A 16,232-nucleotide genomic window follows, 5' to 3' on the forward strand; every position below is an offset into this window, starting at 1 on the left:
CCACCACCTTCAAACATGTACTACATAGTCATGTGACGTCATAATGAACCTAGACCCTGACCACGGAGAAGACCTCATCATCACCACCTTCAAACATGTACTACATAGTCATGTGACGTCATAATGAACCTAGACCCTGACCACGGAGAAGACCTCATCATCACCACCTTCAAACATGTACTACATAGTCATGTGACGTCATAATGAACCTAGACCCTGACCACGGAGAAGACCTCATCACCACCACCTTCAAACATGTACTACATAGTCATGTGACGTCATAATGAACCTAGACCCTGACCACGGAGAAGACCTCATCACCACCACCTTCAAACATGTACTACATAGTCATGTGACGTCATAATGAACCTAGACCCTGACCACGGAGAAGACCTCATCACCACCACCTTCAAACATGTACTACATAGTCATGTGACGTCATAATGAACCTAGACCCTGACCACGGAGAAGACCTCATCATCACCACCTTCAAACATGTACTACATAGTCATGTGACGTCATAATGAACCTAGACCCTGACCACGGAGAAGACCTCATCATCACCACCTTCAAACATGTACTACATAGTCATGTGACGTCATAATGAACCTAGACCCTGACCACGGAGAAGACCTCATCACCACCACCTTCAAACATGTACTACATAGTCATGTGACGTCATAATGAACCTAGACCCTGACCACGGAGAAGACCTCATCACCACCACCTTCAAACATGTACTACATAGTCATGTGACGTCATAATGAACCTAGACCCTGACCACGGAGAAGACCTCATCACCACCACCTTCAAACATGTACTACATAGTCATGTGACGTCATAATGAACCTAGACCCTGACCACGGAGAAGACCTCATCACCACCACCTTCAAACATGTACTACATAGTCATGTGACGTCATAATGAACCTAGACCCTGACCACGGAGAAGACCTCATCATCACCACCTTCAAACATGTACTACATAGTCATGTGACGTCATAATGAACCTAGACCCTGACCACGGAGAAGACCTCATCACCACCACCTTCAAACATGTACTACATAGTCATGTGACGTCATAATGAACCTAGACCCTGACCACGGAGAAGACCTCATCACCACCACCTTCAAACATGTACTACATAGTCATGTGACGTCATAATGAACCTAGACCCTGACCACGGAGAAGACCTCATCACCACCACCTTCAAACATGTACTACATAGTCATGTGACGTCATAATGAACCTAGACCCTGACCACGGAGAAGACCTCATCATCACCACCTTCAAACATGTACTACATAGTCATGTGACGTCATAATGAACCTAGACCCTGACCACGGAGAAGACCTCATCACCACCTTCAAACATGTACTACATAGTCATGTGACGTCATAATGAACCTAGACCCTGACCACGGAGAAGACCTCATCACCACCACCTTCAAACATGTACTACATAGTCATGTGACGTCATAATGAACCTAGACCCTGACCACGGAGAAGACCTCATCACCACCACCTTCAAACATGTACTACATAGTCATGTGACGTCATAATGAACCTAGACCCTGACCACGGAGAAGACCTCATCACCACCTTCAAACATGTACTACATAGTCTTGTGCCAGTCATGTGATGTCATGTGACAGTCATGTGATGTCATGTGCCAGTCATGTGACTGTCCCATGACTGGCACATGATGTCAGACCACAGAAGACTTTTCCACTTTGCATGAGTCCATCTTAGATGAGCTCGGGCCCAGCGAAGCGTTTCTGGGTGTTGTTGATAAATTGCTGTGGCTTTGCATAGTGCAGTTTTAACTTGCACTTACAGATGTAGCGACCAACTGTAGTTACTGACAGTGGTTTTCTGAAGTGTTCCTGAGCCCATGTGGTGATATCCTTTGCACACTTGCAGGCATCACATTCCAAATGAGCTAACATTTGCAACAAATAAGAAAGTCTCTCAGTGTGAACATGAAAGATCTTGTCTTTGCAGTCTACTCAATTGAATATGAGTTGAAAAGGATTTGCAAATCATAGTATACATGTAGGATGTATACTAGTACTAGTACTAGTACTAGTACTATACTACAAGTCCTACCGTCAGCGATGAGGTGTTCCGGCACATGTAGGATGACCCGCACGGAGAGAGTGCAGGACATGTGCGAGCAGCACACCAGGCCGATGACACAGCTGATGACACTGATGAGGGTCAGAGTGGTTTTGCTGATGGGGCTCCTGGGGGACCCTGCTGCTGGCAGGAACAACATCACATCTTTAATGACATCACTCACATCCTGGAGAACAACATCACAACTTTAATGACATCACTCACATCCTGGAGAACAACATCACAACTTTAATGACATCACTCACATCCTGGAGAACAACATCACATCTTTAATGACATCACTCACATCCTGGAGAACAACATCACATCTTTAATGACATCATCACATCCTGGAGAACAACATCACATCTTTAATGACATCACTCACATCCTGGAGAACAACATCACATCTTTAATGACATCACTCACATCCTGGAGAACAACATCACATCTTTAATGACATCACTCACATCCTGGAGAACAACATCACATCTTTAATGACATCATCACATCCTGGAGAACAACATCACATCTTTAATGACATCACTCACATCCTGGATTCATCATGAAATCATTTTTAAATCACTCACATTTCAATGCATGTCACTTTTATCATAAGTTCTTTCAGGATTTATTTTACATATCATATTTAGAAGCAAGAATATTTCACACACACACACACACACACACACACACACACACACACACACACACACACACACACACACACACACAGTAACAAATCAACCTTGAATTAAAACACTTAATTAAAAAAGTATTTGTTGTTTAATGAGATATGAAGTCATATTTCAAAGTTTGCCTGAGGCTTTTTTTTTTTTACTTTTGATTACACTTTGTCTACTTTGTCCTTTTAGTTACACAATCTGCTCATTTTGAAAACTCCAACCATAAATAACAGTCCTTTGTATTTGAAGAAGAGTGCAAACATATATATATATATATATATATATATATATATATATATATATATATACATATATAATATGTATATAATAAACATGTTGGGGTGGTATATAATAAACATGTTGGGGTGGTATATAATAAACATGTTGGGGTGGTATATCAAGCATGTGGGGTGGTATATAATAAACATGTTGGGGGGGTACATAATAAACATGTTGGGGTTGTATATAATAAACATGTTGGGGTGGTATATAATAAACATGTTGGGGTGGTATATAATAAACATGTTGGGGTGGTCTATCATAAACATGCTGGGGTGGTATATAATACAAATGTTGGGGTGGTATATAATAAACATGTTGGGTGGGTACATAATAAACATGTTGGGGTGGTATATAATAAACATGTTGGGGTTGTATATAATAAACATGTTGGGGTGGTTTATAATAAACATGTTGGGGTGGTATATAATAAACATGTTGGGGTGGTATATAATAAACATGTTGGGGTGGTATATAATAAACATGTTGGGGTGGTATATAATAAACATGTTGGGGTGGTATATAAAAAACATGTTGGGGTGGTATATATTAAACATGTTGGGGTGGTATATAATAAACATGTTGGGGTGGTATGTAATAAACATGTTGGGGTGGTCTATCATAAACATATTGGGGTGGTATATAATAAATATGTTTTCTTTCAGGCACAGGTGACATCTTTTAGCTGCAGTGTTGTATGGTGAGCTAGATGCAACAATTCACCATGTAATAGAGTCATCAATGTTATAGTCTTTAAGAGTCCAGATGTATTTACTCAGCTCTGTAGAGTTGTTGAGTTGGGGTTTACAGAATGATGCTGTGTGATTGTTCTAAGAATGATACTGTGTGATTGTTCTAAGAATGATACTGTGTGATTGTTCTAAGAATGATACTGTGTGATTGTTCTAAGAATGATACTGTGTGATTGTTCTAAGAATGATGCTGTGTGATTGTTCTAAGGGGTTTTAAAGTTGTTTTCTGTGAGTCCAATGTAAGTCTCTGTGTTAGAGTTGTCGTTGCGGATGATGGTAAACAACTGATGTTTTTAAACAGTTTCCGTTGGGTGGGCAGTTAATCCTTTGTCTGCAATTGCGGTTATCTCTAGAGTTAGATTCGTTAGAGGTTGCTTGTCTGTGAGTGCTCAGAATCTTTTTGTTGTGTAAGTCAATGGTCTGCGCATTGCTCCGGGGAAGGTGCATCACGCCAAGAAGAAAGGTCGGCCACACATCAACACCTGCAGCGTCAAACACATCATCAAGACGCACCAGTTCCAGTGCCACCTCAGGGAAACCTTGAGGGAGACGCCTGAAGACGACGATATCGACTCCAAATGGACAAACCTTCGGGATGCTGTTTACAGCACCGCCATCTCTATCGACGGGAAAAAAGAGCGCAAGAACGCCGACTGCTTTGAGGCTCACTGGGAGGAGATGCTGCCGGTGACCGAGGCAAAGAGGAAAGCCGTGCTGGCCTACAAAACCACCCCAAGCCCCAGCACGCTAGCTGCACTCAGAACTGCCAAGAAAACAGCTCAGCAGACTGCTCGTCGCTGCGCCAACACCTACCGGCTGAATCTCTGCAGCAGTATCCAGACAGCCGCAGATACTGGTGAATGCACGAGGGCATCAAGAAGGCGACAGCAAGTCTGTCCCACTCAAGTCCAAGACAGGTGAAGTGATCGCTGATCAAGGCAAGCAGCTAGAGTGCTGGGTCGAGCACTACTTTGAGCTGTATGCCACACAGAACATCGTCACCGACGCCGCCCTCGACGCCATCCCTGACCTGCCAGAAATGGAGGAGTTCGACGCCCAACCCACAGAGATGGAGCTTAGCAAAGCCATCGACAACCTTGCCAGCGGGAAGGCACCGGGGAGTGACGGCATTCCAGCTGAGGTCCTGAAGAGTGGGAAACCTGCGATACTAAAGCCCCTTCACGAGCTTCTCTGCCAATGCTGGGAGGATGGTCACATCCCTCAGGACATGCGTGACGCCAACATCGTACAAAAACAAGGGCGACAGAAGCGACTGCAACAGCTATCGTGGGATTTCCCTCCTCACCGTTGTGGGAAAGGCCTTCCCTCGCGTCGCCCTCGCTCGCATGCAAACCCTCGCCTCCCGCGTCTACCCCGAGTCCCAGTGCGGGTTCCGATCTGGCCGGTCAACAGTAGACTTGGTATTCTCCCTGCGCCAACTCCAAGAAAAATGTCAAGAGCAGCGCATGCCTCTCTACACTGCCTTCATTGACATGACGAAGGCTTTTGACCTTGTCAGCAGGAGCGGACTCTTTAAGCTTCTGCAGAAGATCCGCTGTCCTCCATACCTGCTGGCTGTCATCACCACCTTCCACGACGACATGCAAAGCACAGTGTGCTTCAACGGCGCCACCTCTAAGGCCTTTCCTGTCAGCAGTGGTGTGAAGCAAGGATGCGTCGTGGCGCCGACGCTCTTCGGCATCTTCTTCTCCATGCTACTCCAGTATGCCTTCAGGCACTGCAGTGTAGGCGTGTACATCCACACCAGGGCCGACGGCAAGCTCTTCAACCTCGCCCGCCTTCATGCCAAGATCTAGGTGCTAGAGGTGCTCATCCGTGAGCTTCTGTTTGCAGATGATGCAGCCCTGGCATCACACACAGAGGACGGTCTTCAGCAGCTCGCCAGCCGGCTATCCGACGCCTTCAAGGAGTTCGGACTGACCATCAGCCTGAAGAAGACGAATGTTATGGCGCAGGGATCAGACTATTCCCCAACAATCACCATCGACGGGCAGGCACTGGAGGCTGTGGAAACCTTCACCTACCTTGGGTCCAAAATCTCTAGCTCTCTCAATCCGGAGGCAGAGATAAACAGCAGGATCACCAAGGCCGCAGCAGTCTATGCCAAGCTACAGCAGAGAGTTTGGGACAAATCCAGTCTCACACAGACAACCAAGCTGCGTGTCTACCAAGCCTGCGTTCTCAGCAGTCTCCTCTACAGCAGCGAGGCATAGACCCCCTACGCGAGGCACGAAAGGAAACTCAACAGCTTCCACCTCAGGTGCCTGCGTCGCATTCTGCACATCAGCTGGGAGCACAGAGTCCCTGACACAGATGTGCTCGAACGCTCTGACATGATGAGCATGGTGGCCACTCTCAGGGAGAGACGTTTGCGCTGGCTCGGGCACGTGCACATCCCGAAGGACCTCTTGCATGGATAGCTGGCGCAGGGTTCGAGACCACCTGGACGCCCATGTCTACGCTACAAAGATGTCTGCAAGAGGGACCTCAAACAGTGCAGCATCCATGTCAAAACCAGGGAGAGGTTCGCGAAGGATCGTCCATCTTGGCGCATGGCAGTGAGAGATGGTGTGCGAGCTGGTGAGGAAGAAAGAAATGCGGCCTTGGCTGACAAAAGATCAAGATGGAAGTAGAGATAGCGTCAACCTCAGCAGCCAACCACATACGTGTGCACCAAGTGCAACCTTGACTGCCACTCGAGGGTCGGACTCTTTAGTCACTCCCGAAAGTGCCGTTAAGACCCCCTCTACTTTTTGGATCGTCTCCCAAGACAGAAGGATGCCGACGATATATATGTAAGGCCAATGACCATTTTTGAAATGTGCCAAGGGCCAATGACAAACCAGTCGGGGGCCATGACGCACTTTGGGCCCCCCAGCTGTAGAAGAGAACTGTTTATGGTCACTATAGTCTTAGTACAGTAGTATATTTCTCCATCCTATGTTCCACACGAGACGCCAGTCACATGGTTGTCTTACGTCAGAAGTGGAAGTCGTAAAACCAGGTGTTCACCTGGCAGGTGTTTCTGCTGTGATATAGATGGGATAAAAAGGAAGTCCTTTCCTTAGCTGCCGCCTTCTTTTATCGTATTTGTCAAGTCAAGTTTTGTATGCGCAATAAATCAACACACTTTGGAGCAATGTTCACAGACTCCAGTATTTGAAATAAATCAGCACACTTTGGAGCAATGTTCACAGACTCCAGTATTTGAAATAAATCAGCACACTTTGGAGCAATGTTCACAGACTCCAGTATTTGAAATAAATCAGCACACTTTGGAGCAATGTTCACAGACTCCAGTATTTGAAATACATCAGCACACTTTGGAGCAATGTTCACAGACTCCAGTATTTGAAATAAATCAGCACACTTTGGAGCAATGTTCACAGACTCCAGTATTTGAAATAAATCAGCACTTTGGAGCAATGTTCACAGACTCCAGTATTTGAAATAAATCAGCACACTTTGGAGCAATGTTCACAGACTCCAGTATTAGAAATGTCTCTCACTCCCGGTGTGTCACATGAAGTTACATAACATTACACTACATGAAGTTACATTACACTACATGAAGTTACATTACACTGCTGTATCCTACATGACATCATTACATTACACGACATAACATGTAACATAACATTATATAAAGTAACAACACAAGACATTATTTTACATTACATTATATTCAATTACACGGCATGATATTATTTTATATTACATTACATTACGTTACATTACATTAAGTTACATTACATTATATTCAATTATATGACTTGACATGATATTATTTTATATTACATCACATTGCACGTTACATTACATTATACTACACTACATTACAGTACGTTATGTTACATTACATTAAATTATGTTACATGACATTACAATTAAGTAGATTACATTACATTACGTTACATTATATTACATTACATTATGTTACATTACATTACAATTAAGTACATTACATTATGTTACGTTATGTTACATTACATTACGTTACAGTACATTACGTTGCGTTACATTACAATTTAGTAGATTACATTATGTTACGTGACATGACATTGTATTACATTATATTACAGTAGATTATTTTGCGTTAAGTTACATTACATTATGTTACATTACATTGAGTAGATTACATTACATTACGTTACATTATGTTGGGCCCTGCGATGAGGTGGCGACTTGTCCAGGGTGTACACCGCCTTCCGACCGATTGTAGCTGAGATAGGCTCCAGCGCCCCCCGCGACCCCGAAGGGAATAAGCGGTAGAAAATGGATGGATACATTATGTTGCATTACTTTGTCTTACATTACATTACAGTACATTACAGTACGTTACGTTACATTACTTTACTTTGTTATGTTACATTACATTATGTTACATGACATTATGTTACATTACATTATGTTACCTTACAATTTAGTAGATTAAATTACGTTATGTGATATGAAATTGTGTTACATTGCATTACAGTACTGTGTGTTATGTTATGTTACGTTACATTATGATACATTTTTGTTACAGTAATATTAAGTACATTACATTACGTTACGTGACATCACATTGTGTTACATAACATTACAGTACAGCACATTACGTTGCGTTACATTATGTTACATTACAATTTAGTAGATTACATTACGTGACATGACATTGTATTACATTATATTACAGTAGATTATTTTGCGTTAAGTTACATTACATTATGTTACATTACATTAAGTTACATTAAGTAGATTACATTACATTACGTTACATTATGTTGCATTACTTTGTGTTACATTACATTACAGTACAGTACGTTACGTTACATTACGTTACATTACGTTACTTTGTTATGTTACATTACATTATGTTACATGACATTATGTTACATTACATTATGTTACCTTACAATTTAGTAGATTAAATTACGTTATGTGATATGAAATTGTGTTACATTGCATTACAGTACTATGTGTTATGTTGTGTTACGTTATGTTACGTTACATTATGTTACAGTACTATTAAGTACATTACATTACGTTACGTGACATCACATTGTGTTACATAACATTACAGTACTATGTTATGTTACGTTACGTTACGTTACAGTACAGTACATTGGTATGTTACATTACATTACAGTACACTATGTTATGTTAAATTACACTATGTCATGTTACACTACATTACGTGACATGACATTACATTATGTGACATTACGTTATGTGACATTACGTTATGTGACATTACGTTACGTTACATTACATTACGCTATGTTACAATATGTTGCATTACAGTCCATAATGTTACATTACATTACGTTACAATACATTATGTTATGTTACAATATTTGACATTACAATACATTATATACGTTACGTTACATTGTGTTAAGTTACGGTACATTGTGTTATGTTACATGACATTACGTGACATAACATTAGAAAATATCACATCACATCACATCATTCCAGTACATTATGTTACGTTATGTTACATTACATTATGTTACAGTACATTACCTTACATTACATTATGTTACGTTACATAACATGACGTTACATTACATTACGTTAAATGACCTTACCTTACATTACAATGAAGTAGATGACATTATGTGACATAAGATTGTAAAATATGACATGATTACAGTACAGTAGGTGGGAAGTGACAGCAGATATTATTTTCCTGAGCGCACAAGAAGGCATGCTGACAAATACAGCATGCAGCAACACGTCTGGAGAAATAATATTCTTCATGTTTGATGCAAGGACATCAAACATAGTACAGTATGTACAGTATGTACAGGACATGATCAGGTTACTGTCATGCGTGGCCAAGACACCATCAAAGAGAGAGAGAGAACTGGTCCTTACCCCCGGAGCCCCAAGCGCTGTTGACGTTACCGTTTCTCATACCTCGACTGCGGCGCCGACTGCGGCTGGGGTCGGTGTAGAAGGCCAGCTGAGGCTCGCTGTCGGCCTCCGTGCCAGAGTCCCCGTCTGGGTTCAAGAAGGTGGAACCCGCTGTTGGAGTCACACAAAGTCAAAGTGTCTTCCTCCACTCTTTCTTCACAAGAACGTGTCAAACAGCTGGAACTAGACTGGACTTTAAGTCAAACTTGCCATGATCCTGCTTGTATGGACAGTCCCACCTCTGTAAAATACATGTGACCAGTCTAAGTCCAAGACTACATCTGACCAATCTAAGTCGAAGACTACATCTGACCAATCTAAGTCTAAGACTACATCTGACCAATGTAAGTCTAAGACTAGATCTAACCAATCTAAGTCTACGACTAGATCTGACCAATCTAAGTCTAAGACTAGATCTGACCAATCTAAGTCTAAGACTAGATGTGACCAATCTAAGTCGAAGACTACATCTGACCAATCTAAGTCTAAGACTACATCTGACCAATCTAAGGCTAAGACTACATCTGACCAATCTACGTCTAAGACTCGATGTGACCAATCTAAGTCTAAGACTAGATCTGACCAATCTAAGTCTAAGACTAGATCTGACCAATGTAAGTCTAAGACTAGATCTAACCAATCTAAGTCTACGACTAGATCTGACCAATCAAAGTCTAAGACTAGATCTGACCAATCTAAGTCTAAGACTAGATGTGACCAATCTAAGTCTAAGACTATATGTGACCAATCCAAGTCTAAGACTAGATCTGACCAATCTAAGTCTAAGACTAGATCTGACCAATGTAAGTCTAAGACTAGATCTAACCAATCTAAGTCTAAGACTAGATCTGACCAATCTAAGTCTAAGACCAGATGTGACCAATCTATGTCTATGACTAGATGTGACCAATCTAAGTCTAAGACTAGATGTGACCAATCTAAGTCTAAAACTAGATGTGACCAATCTAAGTCTAAGACTAGATGTGACCAATCCAAGTCTAAGACTAGATGTGACCAATCTAAGTCTAAGACTAGATCTGACCAATCTAAGTCTAAGACTAGATCTGACTAATCTAAGTCTAAGACTAGATGTGACCAATCTAAGTCTAAGACTAGATCTGACCAATCTAAGTCTAAGACTAGATGTGACCAATCTAAGTCTAAAACTAGATGTGACCAATCTAAGTCTAAGACTAGATGTGACCAATCCAAGTCTAAGACTAGATGTGACCAATCTAAGTCTAAGACTAGATCTGACCAATCTAAGTCTAAGACTAGATCTGACCAATCTAAGTCTAAGACTAGATCTGACCAATCTAAGTCTAAGACTAGATGTGACCAATCTAAGTCTAAGACTAGATGTGACCAATCAAAGTCTAAGACTAGATCTGACCAATCTAAGTCTAAGACTAGATGTGACCAATCAAAGTCTAAGACTAGATCTGACCAATCTAAGTCTAAGACTAGATGTGACCAATCTAAGTCTAAGACTAGATCTGACCAATCTAAGTCTAAGACTAGATGTGACCAATCTAAGTCTAATACTATATGTGACCAATCCAAGTCTAAGACTAGATCTGACCAATCTAAGTCTAAGACTAGATCTGACCAATCTAAGTCTAAGACCAGATGTGACCAATCTATGTCTATGACTAGATGTGACCAATCTAAGTCTAAGACTAGATGTGACCAATCTAAGTCTAAAACTAGATGTGACCAATCTAAGTCTAAGACTAGATGTGACCAATCTAAGTCTAAGACTAGATGTGACCAATCTAAGTCTAAGACTAGATGTGACCAATCTAAGTCTAAGACTAGATGTGACCAATCCAAGTCTAAGACTAGATGTGACCAATCTAAGTCTAAGACTAGATCTGACCAATCTAAGTCTAAGACTAGATGTGACCAATCTATGTCTATGACTAGATGTGACCAATCTAAGTCTAAGACTAGATGTGACCAATCTAAGTCTAAAACTAGATGTGACCAATCTAAGTCTAAGACTAGATGTGACCAATCCAAGTCTAAGACTAGATGTGACCAATCTAAGTCTAAGACTAGATCTGACCAATCTAAGTCTAAGACTAGATTTGACCAATCTAAGTCTAAGACTAGATGTGACCAATCTAAGTCTAAGACTAGATGTGACCAATCTAAGTCTAAGACTAGATCTGACCAATCTAAGTCTAAGACTAGATCTGACCAATGTAAGTCTAAGACTAGATCTAACCAATCTAAGTCTACGACTAGATCTGACCAATCTAAGTCTAAGACTAGATCTGACCAATCTAAGTCTAAGACTAGATGTGACCAATCTAAGTCTAAGACTATATGTGACCAATCCAAGTCTAAGACTAGATCTGACCAATCTAAGTCTAAGACTAGATCTGACCAATGTAAGTCTAAGACTAGATCTAACCAATCTAAGTCTAAGACTAGATCTGACCAATCTAAGTCTAAGACCAGATGTGACCAATCTATGTCTATGACTAGATGTGACCAATCTAAGTCTAAGACTAGATGTGACCAATCTAAGTCTAAAACTAGATGTGACCAATCTAAGTCTAAGACTAGATGTGACCAATCCAAGTCTAAGACGAGATGTGACCAATCTAAGTCTAAGACTAGATCTGACCAATCTAAGTCTAAGACTAGATCTGACCAATCTAAGTCTAAGACTAGATCTGACCAATCAAAGTCTAAGACTAGATCTGACCAATCTAATTCTAAGACTAGATGTGACCAATCTAAGTCTAAGACTATATCTGACCAATCTAAGTCTAAGACTAGATGTGACCAATCTAAGTCTAAGACTAGATGTGACCAATCAAAGTCTAAGACTAGATCTGACCAATCTAAGTCTAAGACTAGATGTGACCAATCTAAGTCTAAGACTAGATGTGACCAATCTAAGTCTAAGACTAGATGTGACCAATCTAAGTCTAAGACTAGATGTGACCAATCTAAGTCTAAGACTAGATCTGACCAATCTAAGTCTAAGACTAGATGTGACCAATCTAAGTCTAAGACTAGATGTGACCAGCAGTTTGTCCAGTGTCCTCCTGTCCCTCACTGACACAAACGCCACCAACTGCGTGCCAATAGTTTGGCCCACTTTCCGGATCAGTTTGTCAATCCGGTTGAAGTCCCTTTTGCTGGTGCTGCTCCCCCAACAAACCAGTGCAAAGTACAGGGCACTGGCCACACCAGAATGAAAAAAGATCTCCAACACACATTAAAGGACCTAAGCTTCCTCAGGAAAAAGAGTCTGCTCATGCCCTTCTTGAAAACAGCTTTGCTGTTGTCCTTCCAGTCCAGTCTGCTGTTCAAGTGGACTCCCAGGTACTTGTACTGCCCCACAGGGGTAATTTTCTTCTTGAAGTTGATGACCAGCTCCTTGGTCTTGTCCACATTAAGGAGCAGACGGTTCGCCTGAGACCACTCCACAAAGTCAGCGATCAGTGTCCGGTACTCCAATTCCTGTCCCTCTCTGATACACCCGACCACAGCAGAGTCATCAGAGTATTTCTGCAGGTGGCGGGACCTGGAACTATACTCAAGGTCTGAGGTGTCCAGGGTGAACAGGAAAGGAGACAGGACAGTCCCCTGTGGAGCACCTACACCACTGACCACTGTATGCGACAGGGAGCTCCCCAGTCGCACAAACGGGGGCCTGTCAGACAAGTAATCAGTGATCCAAATCCAGATCCATATGCAAACTGTAGAGGGTCCAGGGAAGGAGCCACCAGGGGTCTCCGCTCATCCAGCACAAGTCTCTCGAGGACCTTCATGACATGAGACGTCAGGGCAACCGGTCTGAAATCATTCAAGCCCAATGGGATGGTCTTCTTGGGCACCGGCACAATGCAGGAGGTTTTCCATAGCGCTGGTATCCTTTCTAACTTCAGACTCAGGTTGAAGATGAAGTGCAGGATCTCAGTCAGCTGAGCAGCACTAGTCTTCAGAACCCAGGGGTTGACTCGGTCAGGGCCTGCTGACTTGGCTGGGTTGACTCTCTCCAGCTGTCATCTCACATGGCCAGGTGTCAGACACTAGCTGCCACTGGATCCTCCTCGACTCATCCCGATCACCAGATCTGAAGGCTAGATTCTTCTTATTCAGCAGCACCTTTAGCTGGCTGGTGATCCAGGGCTTGTTATTTGGGTAACAGTGGACAGTTTTTGTAGGGATGATGGAGTCCTCACAGAAATGGATGTAGTCTGTGATGCTGTCAATGTCTGTCCCGTGAGGCTTACAGAGCACGTCCCAGTCTGTGGTCTCAAAACAGTCCTGCAGGGCGAGACATGCTTCCTGGTTCCGCCTCCGCACTGATTGTGTTGAGACAGGCTGCCTCCTCACAGCAGGAACATATTGAGGTGTTAAAAACACCAGATTGTCATCAGACCGTCCCAGGGGGGGCAGGGCATCTTTTGAATGAGCATAAAGTAGGTCCAGAGTTCTATTGTCCCGTGTTGCACAGCGCACATATTGGTGGAAAGTGGGTCAAATTGAGTCCAAGGAAGCATGATTAAAGTCATCCGAAAAGAGAACGAAGGCATCGGGGTGTTTGGTCTGTTGCCTAGCAACAGCGGCATGAATGGTTATAATAATAATAATAATAATAATATAATACATGTTATTTGGTATAGCGCTTTTAAGACGCTTTACAGGATAAAAGGTTCAAAGTCATAATATATAATACTGGAAATATGAGCAGCAGCCTCGTCTGCACAAGGAGGGAGGTACACTCCCATGAACTCTCCTTTGTAAACAAACCCCACTCTACTTTGTAAACAAACCCCACTCTACTTTGTAAACAAACCCCACTCTACTTTGTAAACAAACCCCACTCTACTTTGTAAACAAACCCCACTCTACTTTGTAAACAAACCCCACTCTACTTTGTAAACAAACCCCACTCTCCTTTGTAAACAAACCCCACTCTCCTTTGTAAACAAACCCCACTCTACTTTGTAAACAAACCCCACTCTACTTTGTAAACAAACCCCACTCTACTTTGTAAACAAACCCCACTCTCCTTTGTAAACAAACCCCACTCTACTTTGTAAACAAACCCCACTCTACTTTGTAAACAAACCCCACTCTCCTTTGTAAACAAACCCCACTCTACTTTGTAAACAAACCCCACTCTACTTTGTAAACAAACCCCACTCTACTTTGTAAACAAACCCCACTCTCCTTTGTAAACAAACCCCACTCTACTTTGTAAACAAACCCCACTCTACTTTGTAAACAAACCCCACTCTACTTTGTAAACAAACCCCACTCTACTTTGTAAACAAACCCCACTCTACTTTGTAAACAAACCCCACTCTCCTTTGTAAACAAACCCCACTCTACTTTGTAAACAAACCCCACTCTACTTTGTAAACAAACCCCACTCTCCTTTGTAAACAAACCCCACTCTACTTTGTAAACAAACCCCACTCTCCTTTGTAAACAAACCCCACTCTACTTTGCAAACAAACCCCACTCTCCTTTGTAAACAAACCCCACTCTACTTTGTAAACAAACCCCACTCTCCTTTGTAAACAAACCCCACTCTACTTTGTAAACAAACCCCACTCTACTTTGTAAACAAACCCCACTCTCCTTTGTAAACAAACCCCACTCTACTTTGTAAACAAACCCCACTCTACTTTGTAAACAAACCCCACTCTACTTTGTAAACAAACCCCACTCTACTTTGTAAACAAACCCCACTCTCCTTTGTAAACAAACCCCACTCTACTTTGTAAACAAACCCCACTCTACTTTGTAAACAAACCCCACTCTCCTTTGTAAACAAACCCCACTCTACTTTGTAAACAAACCCCACTCTACTTTGTAAACAAACCCCACTCTACTTTGTAAACAAACCCCACTCTACTTTGTAAACAAACCCCACTCTCCTTTGTAAACAAACCCCACTCTACTTTGTAAACAAACCCCACTCTACTTTGTAAACAAACCCCACTCTACTTTGTAAACAAACCCCACTCTCCTTTGTAAACAAACCCCACTCTACTTTGTAAACAAACCCCACTCTACTTTGTAAACAAACCCCACTCTACTTTGTAAACAAACCCCACTCTCCTTTGTAAACAAACCCCACTCTACTTTGCAAACAAACCCCACTCTCCTTTGTAAACAAACCCCACTCTACTTTGTAAACAAACCCCACTCTCCTTTGTAAACAAACCCCACTCTACTTTGTAAACAAACCCCACTCTCCTTTGTAAACAAACCCCACTCTACTTTGTAAACAAACCCCACTCTCCTTTGTAAACAAACCCCACTCTACTTTGTAAACAAACCCCACTCTCCTTTGTAAACAAACCCCACTCTACTATGTAAACAAACCCCACTCTCCTTTGTAAACAAACCCCACTCTACTTTGCAAACAAACCCCACTCTCCTTTGTAAACAAACCCCACTCTACTTTGTAAACAAACCCCACTCTCCTTTGTAAA

The 16,232-nt window shown here is 42.1% G+C and overlaps 1 protein-coding gene across 4 annotated transcripts in view; it reads right to left on the reverse strand.

The window, feature by feature from the left end:
- The window catches only part of astn1 (astrotactin 1), a 178,875-nt gene that overhangs the window by 101,201 nt on the left and 61,442 nt on the right, over nt 1-16,232 (reverse strand). For 2 of the 4 annotated variants that reach the window (XM_072912140.1, XM_072912143.1), the window contains exons 6-7: nt 9,721-9,870; nt 2,109-2,258 (exon numbers count right to left, since the gene is read on the reverse strand). In XM_072912140.1, the coding sequence (XP_072768241.1) occupies nt 2,109-2,258; nt 9,721-9,870 (300 nt within the window). Of the gene's footprint in view, nt 1-2,108; nt 2,262-9,720; nt 9,871-16,232 lie in introns of all 4 variants that reach the window. The other 2 variants (XM_072912142.1, XM_072912141.1) reach the window with 2 other exon arrangements.

This window comes from Nerophis lumbriciformis, linkage group LG33 (assembly GCF_033978685.3).
Source record: "Nerophis lumbriciformis linkage group LG33, RoL_Nlum_v2.1, whole genome shotgun sequence".
Lineage (NCBI taxonomy): Eukaryota > Metazoa > Chordata > Actinopteri > Syngnathiformes > Syngnathidae > Nerophis > Nerophis lumbriciformis.